The sequence below is a fragment of the Halichondria panicea genome, chromosome 1 (genome assembly GCF_963675165.1).
Source record: "Halichondria panicea chromosome 1, odHalPani1.1, whole genome shotgun sequence".
In the NCBI taxonomy this organism is placed as follows: Eukaryota; Metazoa; Porifera; class Demospongiae; order Suberitida; family Halichondriidae; genus Halichondria; species Halichondria panicea.
In genome coordinates this window covers 14,067,869-14,082,405 of record NC_087377.1, presented here as the reverse complement: position 1 = coordinate 14,082,405, position 14,537 = coordinate 14,067,869, and the positions used below count along the sequence as shown (strand labels likewise).

At 38.0% G+C, this 14,537-nt stretch overlaps 2 protein-coding genes across 2 annotated transcripts; one reads left to right on the top strand and one right to left on the bottom strand.

Annotated features, from left to right (window-relative positions):
* The first annotated feature begins 2,373 nt into the window (after nucleotides 1-2,373).
* On the top strand, nucleotides 2,374-4,131 carry LOC135338743 (uncharacterized). The gene is made up of 4 exons (XM_064534858.1): nucleotides 2,374-2,550; nucleotides 2,599-3,053; nucleotides 3,143-3,362; nucleotides 3,410-4,131. The coding sequence occupies exons 1-4, from the start codon at nucleotides 2,481-2,483 to the stop codon at nucleotides 3,970-3,972; spliced, it is 1,308 nt and encodes a 435-aa protein (XP_064390928.1). The 5' UTR covers nucleotides 2,374-2,480; the 3' UTR covers nucleotides 3,973-4,131.
* Nucleotides 4,132-7,978: 3,847 nt separating this feature from the next.
* LOC135352440 (uncharacterized) lies at nucleotides 7,979-14,130 on the bottom strand. Its single transcript, XM_064551623.1, has 11 exons — nucleotides 14,029-14,130; nucleotides 12,737-12,803; nucleotides 11,869-12,338; nucleotides 11,606-11,816; nucleotides 11,199-11,477; nucleotides 11,064-11,144; nucleotides 10,883-11,008; nucleotides 10,710-10,835; nucleotides 10,571-10,649; nucleotides 10,442-10,513; nucleotides 7,979-8,177 (listed from the first exon to the last, which is right to left on the bottom strand). Exons 1-10 carry the CDS (start codon nucleotides 14,047-14,049, stop codon nucleotides 10,447-10,449), a joined length of 1,527 nt encoding a protein of 508 aa, XP_064407693.1. The 5' UTR covers nucleotides 14,050-14,130; the 3' UTR covers nucleotides 7,979-8,177; nucleotides 10,442-10,446.
* Nucleotides 14,131-14,537: the final 407 nt, after the last annotated feature.

The following is a 14,537-nucleotide window of genomic DNA, read 5'->3' as shown; positions in this document are numbered from 1 at the left end:
GAAGAGGAGAGTGGGTGCCTAATCTTGCTGACCTACTTTGTGAAGGTGTCTTACACAAGATAATAGCTGAATCATGACATTATAAAATAATTGTCTCAATGTACAGCACCCATTACTAACGAATCAGTTCACATCAATATGTCTTGTGTATCAAAGAAAGATGGCTACTCTTTATCAATTGCTGAGATCACAGGAATAACGCTCTTAATGGCAACACTCCTTGGATTCCTCACTGGACTCGTAGTGATGCACTTTTGCCCTCGTAAGAAGGCAGTGTACTCCTCGGCAGCTGAAGGACAAGCTAACGTAGGACCCATTGCATCAACTGGTCCTGTTTATGAGGAGGTGTTGCCTAAAGAAGAGATTGAACTGAACACTAACCAAGCTTATGGACCAGTAGGAGTGTGAAAAACATGACTGTGTTAGTAAATTTCCAGCCAATATTATTGTGGTATATTTGACAAGTCAGATAGTATTCCCTCCACTGGTGTGATGAGCTGAATTGATCATTATCTCAATCACCTGTTTACAGTGCAATCACATACACTGAACTAATTGCCACCATTAACGAGAATTGTCACAAACTTTCCATACACTGAAACTAATTGTTGTCACCAATTACGAGAATTGTCACAATCTTTCAATAGCCAGAGATACTCCAATAGAAAACACTTTGCTATGAGGGGCTGGCTTTACATTTGATACAGTGTTATAGGATGATTATAGTATACTCAAAATTGATGAATCACCTGATTTGACAATCTTAATTGTTCAAGAAAGTAATGAATCCTGTACTGTGTTGCCAAAAAACTTCATGCAATTCACTAACATTGATAGGCTTATACTCAGCTAGAAGAGATGATGGGCACTGTACATCTGAGAAATTATTACGTTCTTCTTCTAATTTTCTTTACTAGATCTACTGATAAGATTATTATGTTATAGCTATAATTAGAACCTACATAAGCTGACAAAATTCTTAGGGCTAGTACCTCACCATTTTGACATGGTCATACAATCAAGAGGACTATGTGATCATTCATTTGCACCAGACAATACCATCACAGCTCCTATACATCTGAGCCTTGAGTCCCCTTTCCAATTAGTCCAGCTAAAACATGTATCACAGAGCTTGGCTGACCAGCGATTTGGTAACTTCTCTTCAGTTCTCACTGTTGAATTATCACAGCTACAGGAACACAATGTAACTGACATCACATGTGGAGACCCAGTACTTCATCATAGTCTCGATGTGAATGTGACCATTAAAGAACCAAGAATTCCAGAAGAACCTCAGTTGATTACAGTAAACACAACTGATGATCCAAACGGCATTACAATTACATGGACACCATCTGTGAGTGAAGTCAGATCAGCATAACAATTAACTTATTAATTTAGACGGAATGCCGGACTGATTACTTGATCACTGTAATCATAAGTAACTCAACAGTAATAAATAGTACGACTTGCTCCATGAAGTGCCAAACAGTAGTGGAGCTCCCGGTTTCAAGAGGAGAGACAAGTTGCTATTTCCTCACTATTAAGGCTAGGAATACAAAGGGAGACAGTTTTTCTGTCTTCCACGATTACCTTTTATCAGGTGATGTCATGTTAAAATGAATGTAATACACATGAGGGTGCTTGTTAATCAGTTACAGAAGATTTAATGCTCTGTGATAATCCCGAGTCAACAACTAATGGCAGATTAATCAATTACGATAACTCTTCATCAAACTCTCTCATGTTGGGTACTAACGTCAGCTATCAGTGCAATGATGGACTGATTCCTAACGAGGAGAAAATAAGCACCTGTAGCAATGTTTTGGGAGAAGCAAAGTGGATTCCAGATCCTTCCCAGTTTATGTGCAGAAAAAGAGAAGGTATGTACTGCCCAATATAATTATGTAAAATGATAACTGTTCGTTTTACTGCATCCACAGATTCTGTAAAAGAATTTTCCCTTACTATCAATCAAGTTGCTGTGATATGTACAACTGTAACATTCATTGTGGCAATGGTTTCTGGTTGTGCTAGTGGTGCTCTCTTGACATACTGGGTCATGCGTAAGAAGACAGTGCACTCCCCGGCAGCTGAAGGACAAGGACCCACTGTACCAGCTGTTCCTGTTTATGAGGAGGTGTCACCCAAAGAAGAGATTGAAATGAACTCTAACCAAGCTTATGGACCATGCAGTGTTAACTTATAAATACAAATCGAGGACATGCTGTGTGTTGTTGCTTACTAGTGTGTATACTTTATATATTCATCATAACCGTGTAGAAAGCAATTGAAGTTTGTGCAACTGTTATTTCTTCAGCTATTCACTCATATAAATATAACTCACATCAGTAATTGATAGGTGCATGAATTAAAAATAAACTGCATGCACCTGTGAATTGTATCACATGTTTTTGGGAAACTCTCATGAAGTTTGGAATAACCAGTTAGCAAGTTAAGTATAGTCTACCTCAAGTAAGATGGGAGTACTTCAGTTGTTAATGAATATTGTTTTATTGTCCTTCACTGTTGGAAAAAGCAGAGCAATGAGTAAGATCCCTTGTTTATTGTGATCAGCTACATGCAATCATGTTGCAGGTGTTTCTCTGACTGTTGAGGGAGGAGCGAGTCTGATTGGTGAACACTGTCCTGGAACTGTCAGACTGTTCTGTGAGGGAGTGCAGCTCACTACTTTGCGTTGGAGTTACAATGTCACTAACAAAGAAATTCATTCATTTTACCCTGACAGCGTGACCTCCACTCAAATTGAATTGAATTCAGCCTTCATTTCTGTTGCGTTGAGAGCAGTTTCACAAAATAGAGCTAACCCAATATACGGAAACTTTTCTTCCACTCTTACTCTCGACATCTCACAGATTGTGGATCAGCACATTAATGAAATCAGATGCGGAGATCCAGCAAACTACCAGATGATCCCTATTGATATTCAGATAAGACAACAGTCACAACCAAAAGACCCTCAACAATTCAATATTCAAACATCTGTTGACTTTTCTGCTTATATTCTGCTACTAATTTCATGGGAACCACCAGTAAGCTATTGATTTTACTATGCATGCATTTCATGATAGCACTGAGTCACTGTCCAGGGCACTATACACATCCATATATTTCCTTGTAGGTTTTGGTATGCCCTCATTATGGACAGCAAATCCGCTATGAGATCACCTTAACTGGGAGTGATGATCGTCAAATCTTAACAACTAGTGGTGGTGACTGTACAATGGTGTGCAGGGTCACATTTACTGTCCCTCACTCTGGAGATGGTAACTACGTGTTGGAGCTCCAAGCCATTAACGACGTGGGGAGAAGTGATCCTGTCACAGAAAATGTTTTTATTGGTGAGTTTTATTAACGCATGAGCCTTTAACATCAGCTGTAATTTCAGTGACAGACAGCAGTTCCAATGGTGTATCTATCGGAGTGACTGTAGCAACTACAATTATTGTATTCATATTCTCTTCGGTACTCGGTTTCGTCATGGGAGTTGGTGTATACCATATTCTGCTGAAAAAATTGAAATTGAAAACAAAAACGGAGACTAGAGTGCAACCGAGAGAGACTGCACCGGAAATACAAATACAAGAGTCAAGGGAAGTTGATCAGGAGGTTGTCCATTCGAATCAAGAAACACAACAGCAAAATGAAGACCTGTCTCACTCCTATTGTGAGGCTGATGATCCAATAAAAGGAACTAGTGTTTTTACAAAGCCGAGTGGAAAGTTATTTCCTAACGAGTCTTATGTAGAGTCAAAGAAGCAACGTTCACGACCAGATGAGGAAATGAAATTGAAAGCTAACTTGTCGTATGGTGAAGTGAGAAGTAGTGGAGCTACAAATGTGAAAATGGAAGCGAATCATTCGTATGGTTTGGCAAGGGAAACCACTGACTTGGATAAGAGAGTGGAGTATGATTACGTTGACAATAAACTGTTCGGACATTGTAAATAGATTAAACCTCTTAACACATAATTATCAGCACATGCATGCAGTGTCACAAACTCTCCAAGTTAACAATGAACCAGTTATATCAATAGTTATTGTATAGTACCTCACGCTTTGTCAATTTTGAACAACACACTTGCATACAACATAGTAACAATGCTTGATTCAATACACTGTAGTGTTGTGTTCTGGACAATGACAATGAAACTATACTGTGTATTGAATCAAGTAATAGTGCAGCTCCTATATCTACAGAGCATGCGCAGTATTATGATCTTGCATCTTAAACACATGTTGAACTTAAAAGAGTAGTTTACTGTAGCTACTTATTCTCTCACAATCATAGCTGTGCATAACGCTACATACACATCTCATAAGTTTTATACTCAAAATTTTTAAATTTATTTAATGGTTTATAATTAATTAACAATCTTCTTCAATGCGAGCTCTTGAATTGACCCCAGACAGGCAGACACTATAATTATACACTGTAAAAAAAAAAGTGCGGTGAGCACACTAAAACCGTCGCATATAGCACACTTTTTCAGTGCTATATGCGACGGTTTTAGTGTGTCCACCGCACTTTTTTTCAATCATTTTTTACAGTGATAGAGAAATAACAAAACGCAAGATTATGCTCACTGTTAACGTTATTTTAAATAATATACATGTACTCGAAAGTGTGATGAAACTGTTAGCGTCCAGCAAGATGTTTTCAAGCTTTAGATTCCAATAGATATTGAATGTGTGTATATATAGGTACCCGAGGGTAGAGGTGATCTCAGCAGCATAGAATCTAATGGGTAACACATGTTTAAGGAATGGTGCGCGTATAGGGACATGGTCTATAATCTGTATAATTATTTACAGCTTGAAGGACAGACTTAATTGTTCAAAGCCTTAATTTTGAGCTGATGAGAATAATACATAGGACCGGCTGCAAATGTGCCTTTTTTTTACTAATCAAGTCCGATTCAAATCCAATTTGGTTTGTATATGCTGATGCTAAACCTTTACGGCATGAAGCTAGAGTATAGCTTATCAATAATCGACCGTCTCTAAAAATCAGACGCTCACAAAACAACCTGCACAGTCAACTTTTGTACATCATAATGAAGGCCTGCTTGTTCTACAGATATATATATACACCAAAGTTGAACAAAAAAACAAAAACCAACTGCAGCAGAGATACCAGCTACTAAAATAGGTTTGACGATAATCCAGAATATTTGCCATGAATTGTCAGACAGATCGACTTCGGACGGTCATAATTATATATAGACGCTACACAGTAAAAACAGATTCGTTATAATAACATAAAACATCTCAAATAAAATGCATCATTTGAAATTTAATGTAGAAATGACGTAAATTTCTGTCATTTCTACATTAAATTTCAAATGATGCATTTTATTTGAGATGTTTTATGTTATTATAACGAATCTGTTTTTACTGTGTAGTGTATATATATCGCTCTAGTAGCAAAAAAGTGACTTTATCAATTGAGTCGAGGTAAACAGCCGACATTCTGGATTATCAGTCAAACCTTTCAGTAGGTAGCGGTATTGCTGCAGCTGGATCTTTTTCCATCAATTTTGGTGTAGCTGTATATATATAGGACTGGTATATACAGACGTTCATCGTGTGATGTACATGGTGCAATGAAGGCCTGCACCAGAAAATTGAAAAGTCTGCAGTGCATTATTTTGTGAGGGACTGATGGCTGAATATTGATATAATCATACTCTGACTAACTAGCAGACAACAATAATTATTATTAACGTGAATATACAATATTTGCATGCATGCAGGGAACGGTGCAAAAGAGTGGGAAATGATGGGTTGTGACATTTCTCCTGGCCATGATGTATTTGACCTTCTTTTCACAAGCCATTAATGCCTTAGAAAACAACATGCAGTTTCCTTGGGTCGACATGTGAGGGTGTGTGTGTTGTCGTGTTTGTGTGGTGAAGGTATGACAGGGGTGAGGGTATGAGGCTGATGATCCAATAAAAGGAACTAGTGTTTTTACAAAGCCGAGTGGAAAATTGTTTCAATTGATTCCTAACGAGTCTTATGTAGAGTCAAAGAAGCAACGTTCACGACCAGATGAAGAAATGAAATTGAAAGCTAACTTGTCGTATGGTGAAGTGAGAAGTAGTGGAGCTACAAAGGTGAACATGGAAGCAAATCATTCGTATGGTTTGGCAAGAGAAATCAATGACCTGGATAAGAGAGTGGAGTATGATTACGTTGACAATGAACTGTTCGGACATTGCAAATAGAGTCTCATAATTAAACTTCTTCACACTTAATTATCAGCACATGCAGCGCAGTATCACAAACTCTCCAAGTTAACAATGAACCAGTTACAAAATTATACTTCTTCACGGTTTGTCAGTTTCGATTCTGCATGCTAATAATTAGACAGACTGTGACTTTATGATACATGCAGTCACCCTGCACTAGCATTTAACTGACCATGCAGTCTGTATATATAGCGCTTATGAAGACAGCTTGATCAATACAATAATTATAGCTGTGTCCCATTCATATTTGCAGATCATCAAGTTTTAAAGATAAGGCCCATATAACACAAACTAGAGCACTATAGTACTGAAGTGCAAACTCTATAGCTCGGTGTTAATTTGAGGTATAGTTACGTAGTCTATACAGCCTTGAGTAGAAGCTGTGTGTACATAATTATAGGCCAACGTTCGCTTCTTAGCTTTTGCTCACTTTTATTCGACAACGAAGCTTTAACATCAAAATCTGCCAAATTTATTATTGTGTTGAGGCTATCCATGGTACAAACACATGCAGTGCTATCGCATCCAGGTGAGTATAGACTCAGAACGACAGACATGCATGCAGACAGACTCAGGCTGATCGACAACTATAACCGGCCGCAACATTGCACAAGTCTCTACACAGAGTTTGACCAGTCTACTGTTCGCCGTTAACAGTGACGGCTAGTGAGTCTAAGAAAACACTACAAGAAGCTATAAAAACTCTTACTTGCACTTCGTTGACCCTTGAGCAGCTGTAGGCCAGTATAATTATATCAGAGGAGGTACGACATCTGCGAGTCGCAGGAAGTGTTGGAGACTCACATTATCTCCAATTAAGTCAAAGTTCAATTGCGTGTTACCTACTAAACACAAGCACTGCATGCATGGGCTAGCTTAAAATTATAGCTGCCAATTAAGAGTCTGATTAGTGCACTGTTTGATCTAGGTTATAATAGCTAATTCAGGAAGAAAAAAACCATAATTGATCGTGATGGAGTTTAGGTATGTGTACATTGAATTTTTCTATGTTATCACTTCTAATTCAAACAAGAAATAAACATAACGCCACAATAGAAGGGTATGTGTACATGTTACATGCACTTCCAATTAACAGAAGATTGTCTCTGCTTTCTTGTGGCTACTGGCTGTGATGTCGTTGAGAGAGCCTCTGGAGTTGCCATGAGTATCACTTCGTTTGATTGCTATTGAACTTTGACCCGGGCATAATAAAGACTATACATGTGGGGCTCAAACACTTCCTGCGATTCGCGGATGTCGTATACCTCCTCTGAGTATCAATATGTCAGTAGTTAACATAAAAAGCCTTCTATTGCAGTACGTGAAACAAAGCTGTTCTTATTTCACTACCAATTAGTATCTCAAACGACTTGTCAAGTAATATTATGATGGAGTCTGAAAAACTACTATGTTGTTGCTCATTTTGTATGCATGTATATATAATTATATACAACTCAAAAAAGCAAGATTCACAATAGCTAGTGCATGTAAGACATTGTATGTTGTATCACTTCCAGTTTTTCCATCATCAGTAAATTAATACACTACTGACATCCAATTAGTAAACATTGCTAAAAATCCCCAAACACACTACGCCACTAAACCATGGCCATCTCCTATAGCAGCTGATCGATCATAATGGAAGGGAATAAGTGAAATGAGAATCTGAATGATCTTCACTTGTTGTGCTTACGACATACGTCATGCATATATAGACTCCTAATTTATAGTTCACAACAATAAAACTTAGTTAATTTACAAATTACACAAATAAATATAATTTTATAACACATCATGGTATCTCAAAAAAGTACGCATATAGGGTTTTTAAAAATTTATATTATTATAGACTCACACCTTCAGCTGATACAGTACGCGAGCTCCAACTCAACAATCGTTCTCCTGGATAAAAGCAGTAATTTAATAATAATTGTGCAATGTCATATACATTAAGAATGCTCAATAACTCTACTAATGAGTATTCTCAGGTTGAAAGCATTTGATACACCGTATAAATTATTTTAGTTATAGACCACCCCCATACATCATAGACCACCCCCCCTCATAGATAGCGAGCATCAAACATACAAACTTCGATCACTTCTGACTGGTATAATGACAAACAATCCTTGCCAGAACGCAATACAGTGGAACCTCTTATAACGGACTCTCTAAATAGCGGACCCCTGACAGCATGCCTTGTACCAACTGCTTTTGTTGCCCAGTGAGTGGGCAGATCAAAGCAATCCAGTGCTCAGTATATGGCATGTTGCATCACTGCCATGGCTACCATATATTGCACTGCATTAGTATGGCATAATGCACTGTATTATATGCACTTGCACTGCATGTAAATGCAGTAGAGTTCTTTAAGAGATATATCCATTTGGGACTTATATGCCCCACCATGCCACCCAATACTCAGTTGGTCCCTTTTATAGGCTACTTCTACAACTACTAGTGGGAAGAAAACCTAAAAATTTACTATGGAATTCAATGAATACTACACTAAATTCCTTCAAAACACATGTCTTTTATTACGATTTATATGACCAGTCAGACGAGTTTAACGTCATTGGGCAACAAGTTAGTTATTGCAGGCGCCCTCGTGCAACATGCCATATATTGCACTGGATGACATAATGCCCTCGGGGCGCAGGGCTGCCAGTTGTTGGGGATGTGTTTCTGCTTGAAAGAAAACCTGGTATAGTCAGGTCTGCAGTGTGGACTTGAAACAGGATGAGATTTAAATTGTTGATCATGCTCCTATAATAGTTTATTCACATTTCTTAGCAAGAGGACTGCTGTTACTATTAATAATATTAGTAGATATACTCTTGTCACGTGTGCATGCACAGTTCAGATTCAGTCTGCTGCAGTTCATTCAATCATGTGATGACATGCATAATTATGTATACCGGTTGTATTTGCCAATTATTATGTAAATTTTAATCTATTCCCAGAGACCACGGCTACATAATTATACTGATTCAGTTTATCACTTTTTAGATCGAAAAGGCTTTTGCAAATTTTTTCTATTAGCAAAGCCTGTAAAACGAGTGTTGCAAGCAACCCAAGCGTGCGCTTGCTAATGCCTCTCGCCATGTTATACTTTCGCTAAAAAAGTATTAGAGTGTTTAGTAGAGTTTCTATAATTAATAAAGTTAGCTTATCTATATAACTCACTGAGAAGAGTTTAATTACATGCATGTATTGTTATTATCTAATTATGGTATCATTTTAGTGTTTTGTGGTCTCAAGAAAGAACAAAATTGATTCTTCCAAAATCTGGGGTGTTCAGTGCATATTTATATCTATCATAACTGATGAAAAGAAAAGACTTGTGTACATGCATAAAAATTATTGTTATATCTGCTGTATAATAACGTATATTGTAGCTTACCATCTAATTATGGTATCATTTTAGTGTTTTGTGGTCTCAAGAAAGAAGAAAATTGATTCTTCCAAAATCTGGGGTGTTCAGTGCATATTTATATCTATCATAACTGATGAAAAGAAAAGACTTGTGTACATGCATAAGTTATATCTGCTGTATAATAATGTATATTGTAGCTTACCAGGCCCTCAAGAAAAAGATGATTCTGTCTGTGTCAGGAGGATCTAATCTGGACCTTATTCTCTCACACGTGGGGGCGAGTGCACATGCACATTATGTACACAGAAATAAGGGGTGTGTCTGCAAGGTCAATGGCTGTTACAGTATAGCTGGTTTTACAGCTCTTTTCTGAATCTTGTAGCTAACAAAAAGCTAGCGCTTAAGTGCAAGACTAACTTATAAGTTGAATAGAAACGTTGTGCGAACAGATACTGTTACGAAAGATTCTGGAGAGACTGCAACAGCCTTCAATGTGAGTCAAACTAGCCATAACTCGAGAAGGAAGCTTTAGTTTGCTAATCCACGAATCAAAATCCAAGAGAACGTGGCTAGAAGCATATAGAAGCTGTTAGTTTTCTTCGCATTACAACCGTTGAGCAGTTACAGTTGGAACAGACACACAGACACACACACACACGCACAGTCAGCTTTACCGTATCCCTCGTGCGGCTACGCCTCGAGACATAAATATTCTAGTAATACGGTACACACCTTTTTCAAGCATGAATTTTAGATATAGAGTAGATGCTGCCATTTAAATATCACTCACCACAGCTATACTGAAGATTCAATTTTTGTATTAGAAGCACCACCTGGAACAGTGTCACCCTTCATGAAAAGTCTATAATTAGCAATTAAGATTACTATTATAATAATTATGACTAATCATTGCTATTACCTTCTATGCATAATTTCATCAACTGGAGAAGACCTATGTTCCGATTGCAATTTAAAATTAATTATAATCTTGCTGGACTCTGAGAGTGGAACAGGTGCATGGTATTGAAATAGTTAAAGATATATTGAAAAGGCCTTACTTTTCGTTAGGCATGAAGCAATCGAGATGCCGATTAGAATAATATTCCCGATTAGAGCTAAAATAAAGGCCGAAATGATCAATGCATTGCTTGCTCTGCTCCAGTCTAGTCTAAGACTGCATGTGTCTGCAAATAATCCTCTCAAGTCAGAACAATTATTATTAGTTGCTTACCTTGCTGAACACCAGTGATAATTGAGAAAACAAAAGCAGAAAGTAAGCTCAAAAAACCAGAAAAACCAGCCACAAGAAATAGAATCTTGGCTTGAAATGTTTGCAGTTGTTTTAAAACACAGAGAACTGCAAAAAGAGGTGCAAGACTAGCTTTAGCGAATTAAAACTTACTACAACTTACCTATACCAAATGTTGCTTCGAGAATGATGGCCAGAATGGTTAGTGTTAGAAACACAATGACCACTGTACTGAGCTTCCGACCTAAAGCATATGGAAAACTTTAACGATATAACATCGGAATGACCACTAGCTTACTTGATGTTAATCGTTCAGTAAATCTGTTCCTAATAAGCAGAGTTTCGTTTACGTGCACAGAAAATTCGAAATAGTAGATAGTATCAGAAAATATTCCAGTTATTTTGAATTGTGTATCGAGTGGAGAAACAATCATCATTGGATCCCTGTACATTGAGTCATTCGTATACAACACATTGCAACTGTCTGTATCCAGACTTCCATTTGAGAAGCATTCAAAAGTAAACAGACAATCGTTTGAGAGGAAAGTAGGTGTGAAGTAGAAGCTGCTTCGTTTCACTGAAAAAGTTTGTGCTAATAGTAAGATATAATTATGGCCTTAGAATAAATTATTTCATAGCTTTTATATGTATTAAATCGCCGGACCCTATAATAAATGTATTTTGACATAATTAATGTTGACATACCAATAATGGCTGGATATTCCACGAGTTCACTTGCCCCGATGGCATTAACAGCAAACAGTGACACCCTATACACTTCAGTAGTATCGGAAAAGTTCTGAAAGTTGACTATACACACTTCTCCACAGCTTGTGTGATTTACTGTGACAACACCGGAGTCCAACAGTGTGACTTGATAGATCAAGAAGGTCTGAAATTCTGGACATCGTGTTTCCTATGCGATATGTTTACAATTTTACATGAGCATTGATGTATAACTTACTCACCAACTTTTTCCAAGAGACAATGGCATCAGTCAAGGATCCAAATTCATAGAGAGCTGTCACATTCATTCCATTGGGACTCTCAGGCTCAGTTTGTTGGATAATCTCAACATCCACTGGAATCATTTTGAAAGTATTTGGATCCCCACATGTAATGTTTATTACACTCTCTGTTCTTAGATTTGACACGTTTACAACAAGCTCAGATGAAAAGTTAGCGAAACTCAGGAACGCTGGATCCTGTGCTACCGATAGCAGCTCCACTCTTATGAACGCTGGATCATTAGGATTAACAGAAGAAGGTGATGTGGTATCTGAGAGAAAGGCAGACACTATATCTATGTTCCCGTTGTACGTCCATCGTAAAAATGACAAATGAATTCCGTAACACAAAACCTTGGCAGTTCCAGGACAGTGTTCACCAACCAGACTCCCTCCTCCCTCAACAGTCAGTGTGACTGATGGATTTGCACCTTCAAAAACAAGCAGCAACGTAAATTACACTATACCATATAGTTATAAGAGTCCAAGGTCCCCGAGGGGTTCGAGGAGGTCTCTTATATAGTTACCGTTGTACAAGGCCTGTAACTGTTTTACTTAGTAGTTATTTCTGCACTAGAGTACTAGCTATTGGTAGCTGCTAGAGCAAGCTTAGTTTGTAATTATGCACTAGCTGTATCATTACTATAATTATGTGACTTCAACATAAATTGCTATAAGTACACATCGTACATAGTGGACCTCTGTATATATAATAAGACCTCGATCAGCATGCTGAGGTATATATAGGTCTCTAAGTGAAATAAGGAAACTAATCAGCTTGCACCATTTGTGAATAGCATTTTCTAATTATAACATACAGGAGGATCACCTTCAGACCGAGTTGTTAAAACTGAAGTGGCAGTTAGTACGATCCAGCCCAGGTGAAACATTAGTTTCTGTGTGCATGGTGTAAACAACATACTATAGTGGTTAAGACTGAAAGTTCCCTGGAATAACCCTTTACAGGATGCTTATCAATATTATGATTTTTAGGGAAATTCCCTGGGAATGACCCTCTACATGCAGCTGTCATTTAGCTTATTGTATAGAATTAGTCCACCAATGTCTATTTTTCGCATCAGTCGGTCAGTATTATACAATCATGCATGCCAGGATGAATCTTATAGCTATAGCTAGATATAATAATTATATATATACTGTCCCGTTAATCTGCATGCATGGTCACCCTTGGAACAGTGTAGTTTGGTCGGAATAGGCTGAATTTCAGAAAGTAGTTGCAGGTAAAAAGCGACTCTACCCCGACTAATTATTTTACGGCTCTTTCTCGAGGATAATGAATTATTATGCTCTCTATTTAAGTGTACAGTAAAAACTATCGCTATTTTGGCTCTCTAAAATATAGGGCCACCTCCGGCCATTTGGCGGTTTGCACGGATTGCTATAGCTAGATGTTTACGGCTGCACAAAACTCGCCCTGAAATGCGCTACTCCGTATACTAGCCAGTGCTGGCTGCCCGTACATTTTAACTTGTGACTTTAATTGAATATTATACGGTGGCCACATTTCAGGGCGAGTTTTGTGCAGAAAAGATCAAGCTAACAATCTGTGCCAAATGAAACTATACCGGTATTGAAGGTGACGCACTCAAAGACCAGATTTGCGAGACTATACTCTACTGTAGTCTATAGATCTACTTTTTGTCAAACTCCGTATATAGAGCTCGAGAGTTGTGTGTTTGACCATGCAGCTGGTTTTCATGGTGTCTGAGAAGACTACACAAACACCTAACTCACTAGCTTACTCAAAAAGTATCCTAGCGCTGTGTTAGGACGTACTATACTCGAGTTTACAACTTACATGATATGCCTATAATATCATGGTGCAGTGAGAATTCAATCAATGATCTTATCACATGCCGGGCCACTTGTTATGATAATAAATTAGTTTCAAATTGACCAGTCTACTTTTCGCGCCGTTCAAAAGCAACAGCTCGCGATTTAGTACTATAGCATGTACGTACATATATAGATATGATAATTATATATACAGAGCCTCGGCTCAAACTTTAATACAGTAGCTGAAATTCACAATGAATAATAGATCTATGATTATAATAGTCCCTGAATAGAGATCTACTATACATACAATTAAAACTCTACCTTCATTTTAGCCGTTTCCATTGTCTACTCATACATCCACCTCAGGACTACAAATATTTGCAGTGTCATCACTTTTGCCTTGGTGCGCATGCGCAAGCGAGGTTACGCCTACTACACTAGCCTCGGTCCCAGGCCGATTTTTTTTAATAGAACAAAGTTGAAGGCGACCTAGCGTTCAATTGGAGACGGATCGGCCGGGGGTCGAGGCTACCTCTACACAGGCTCTCCTTTTTCTGTTCTTTATCACAATCGTTCAATAAGATAAAATACTGTCTTAATCGTTCAATGAGATAAATTTAATATGGTATTAATTGGAGGAATAAAGAAAGAAATAGACGTAGAGTTAGAGAGCCAGTATATCGGGAAGTCGTGTGAGGGTAAAAGGGGGTGAAAATGAGCGTAGGCATGCTGAGCTAGAGATGTTGGACTGCCCACGCAGATATCTATGACCAATAAACTTTGCCTGCAGCAAGCTGGACATGGACTTGGAACTGGAAGTTTGCAAGCAC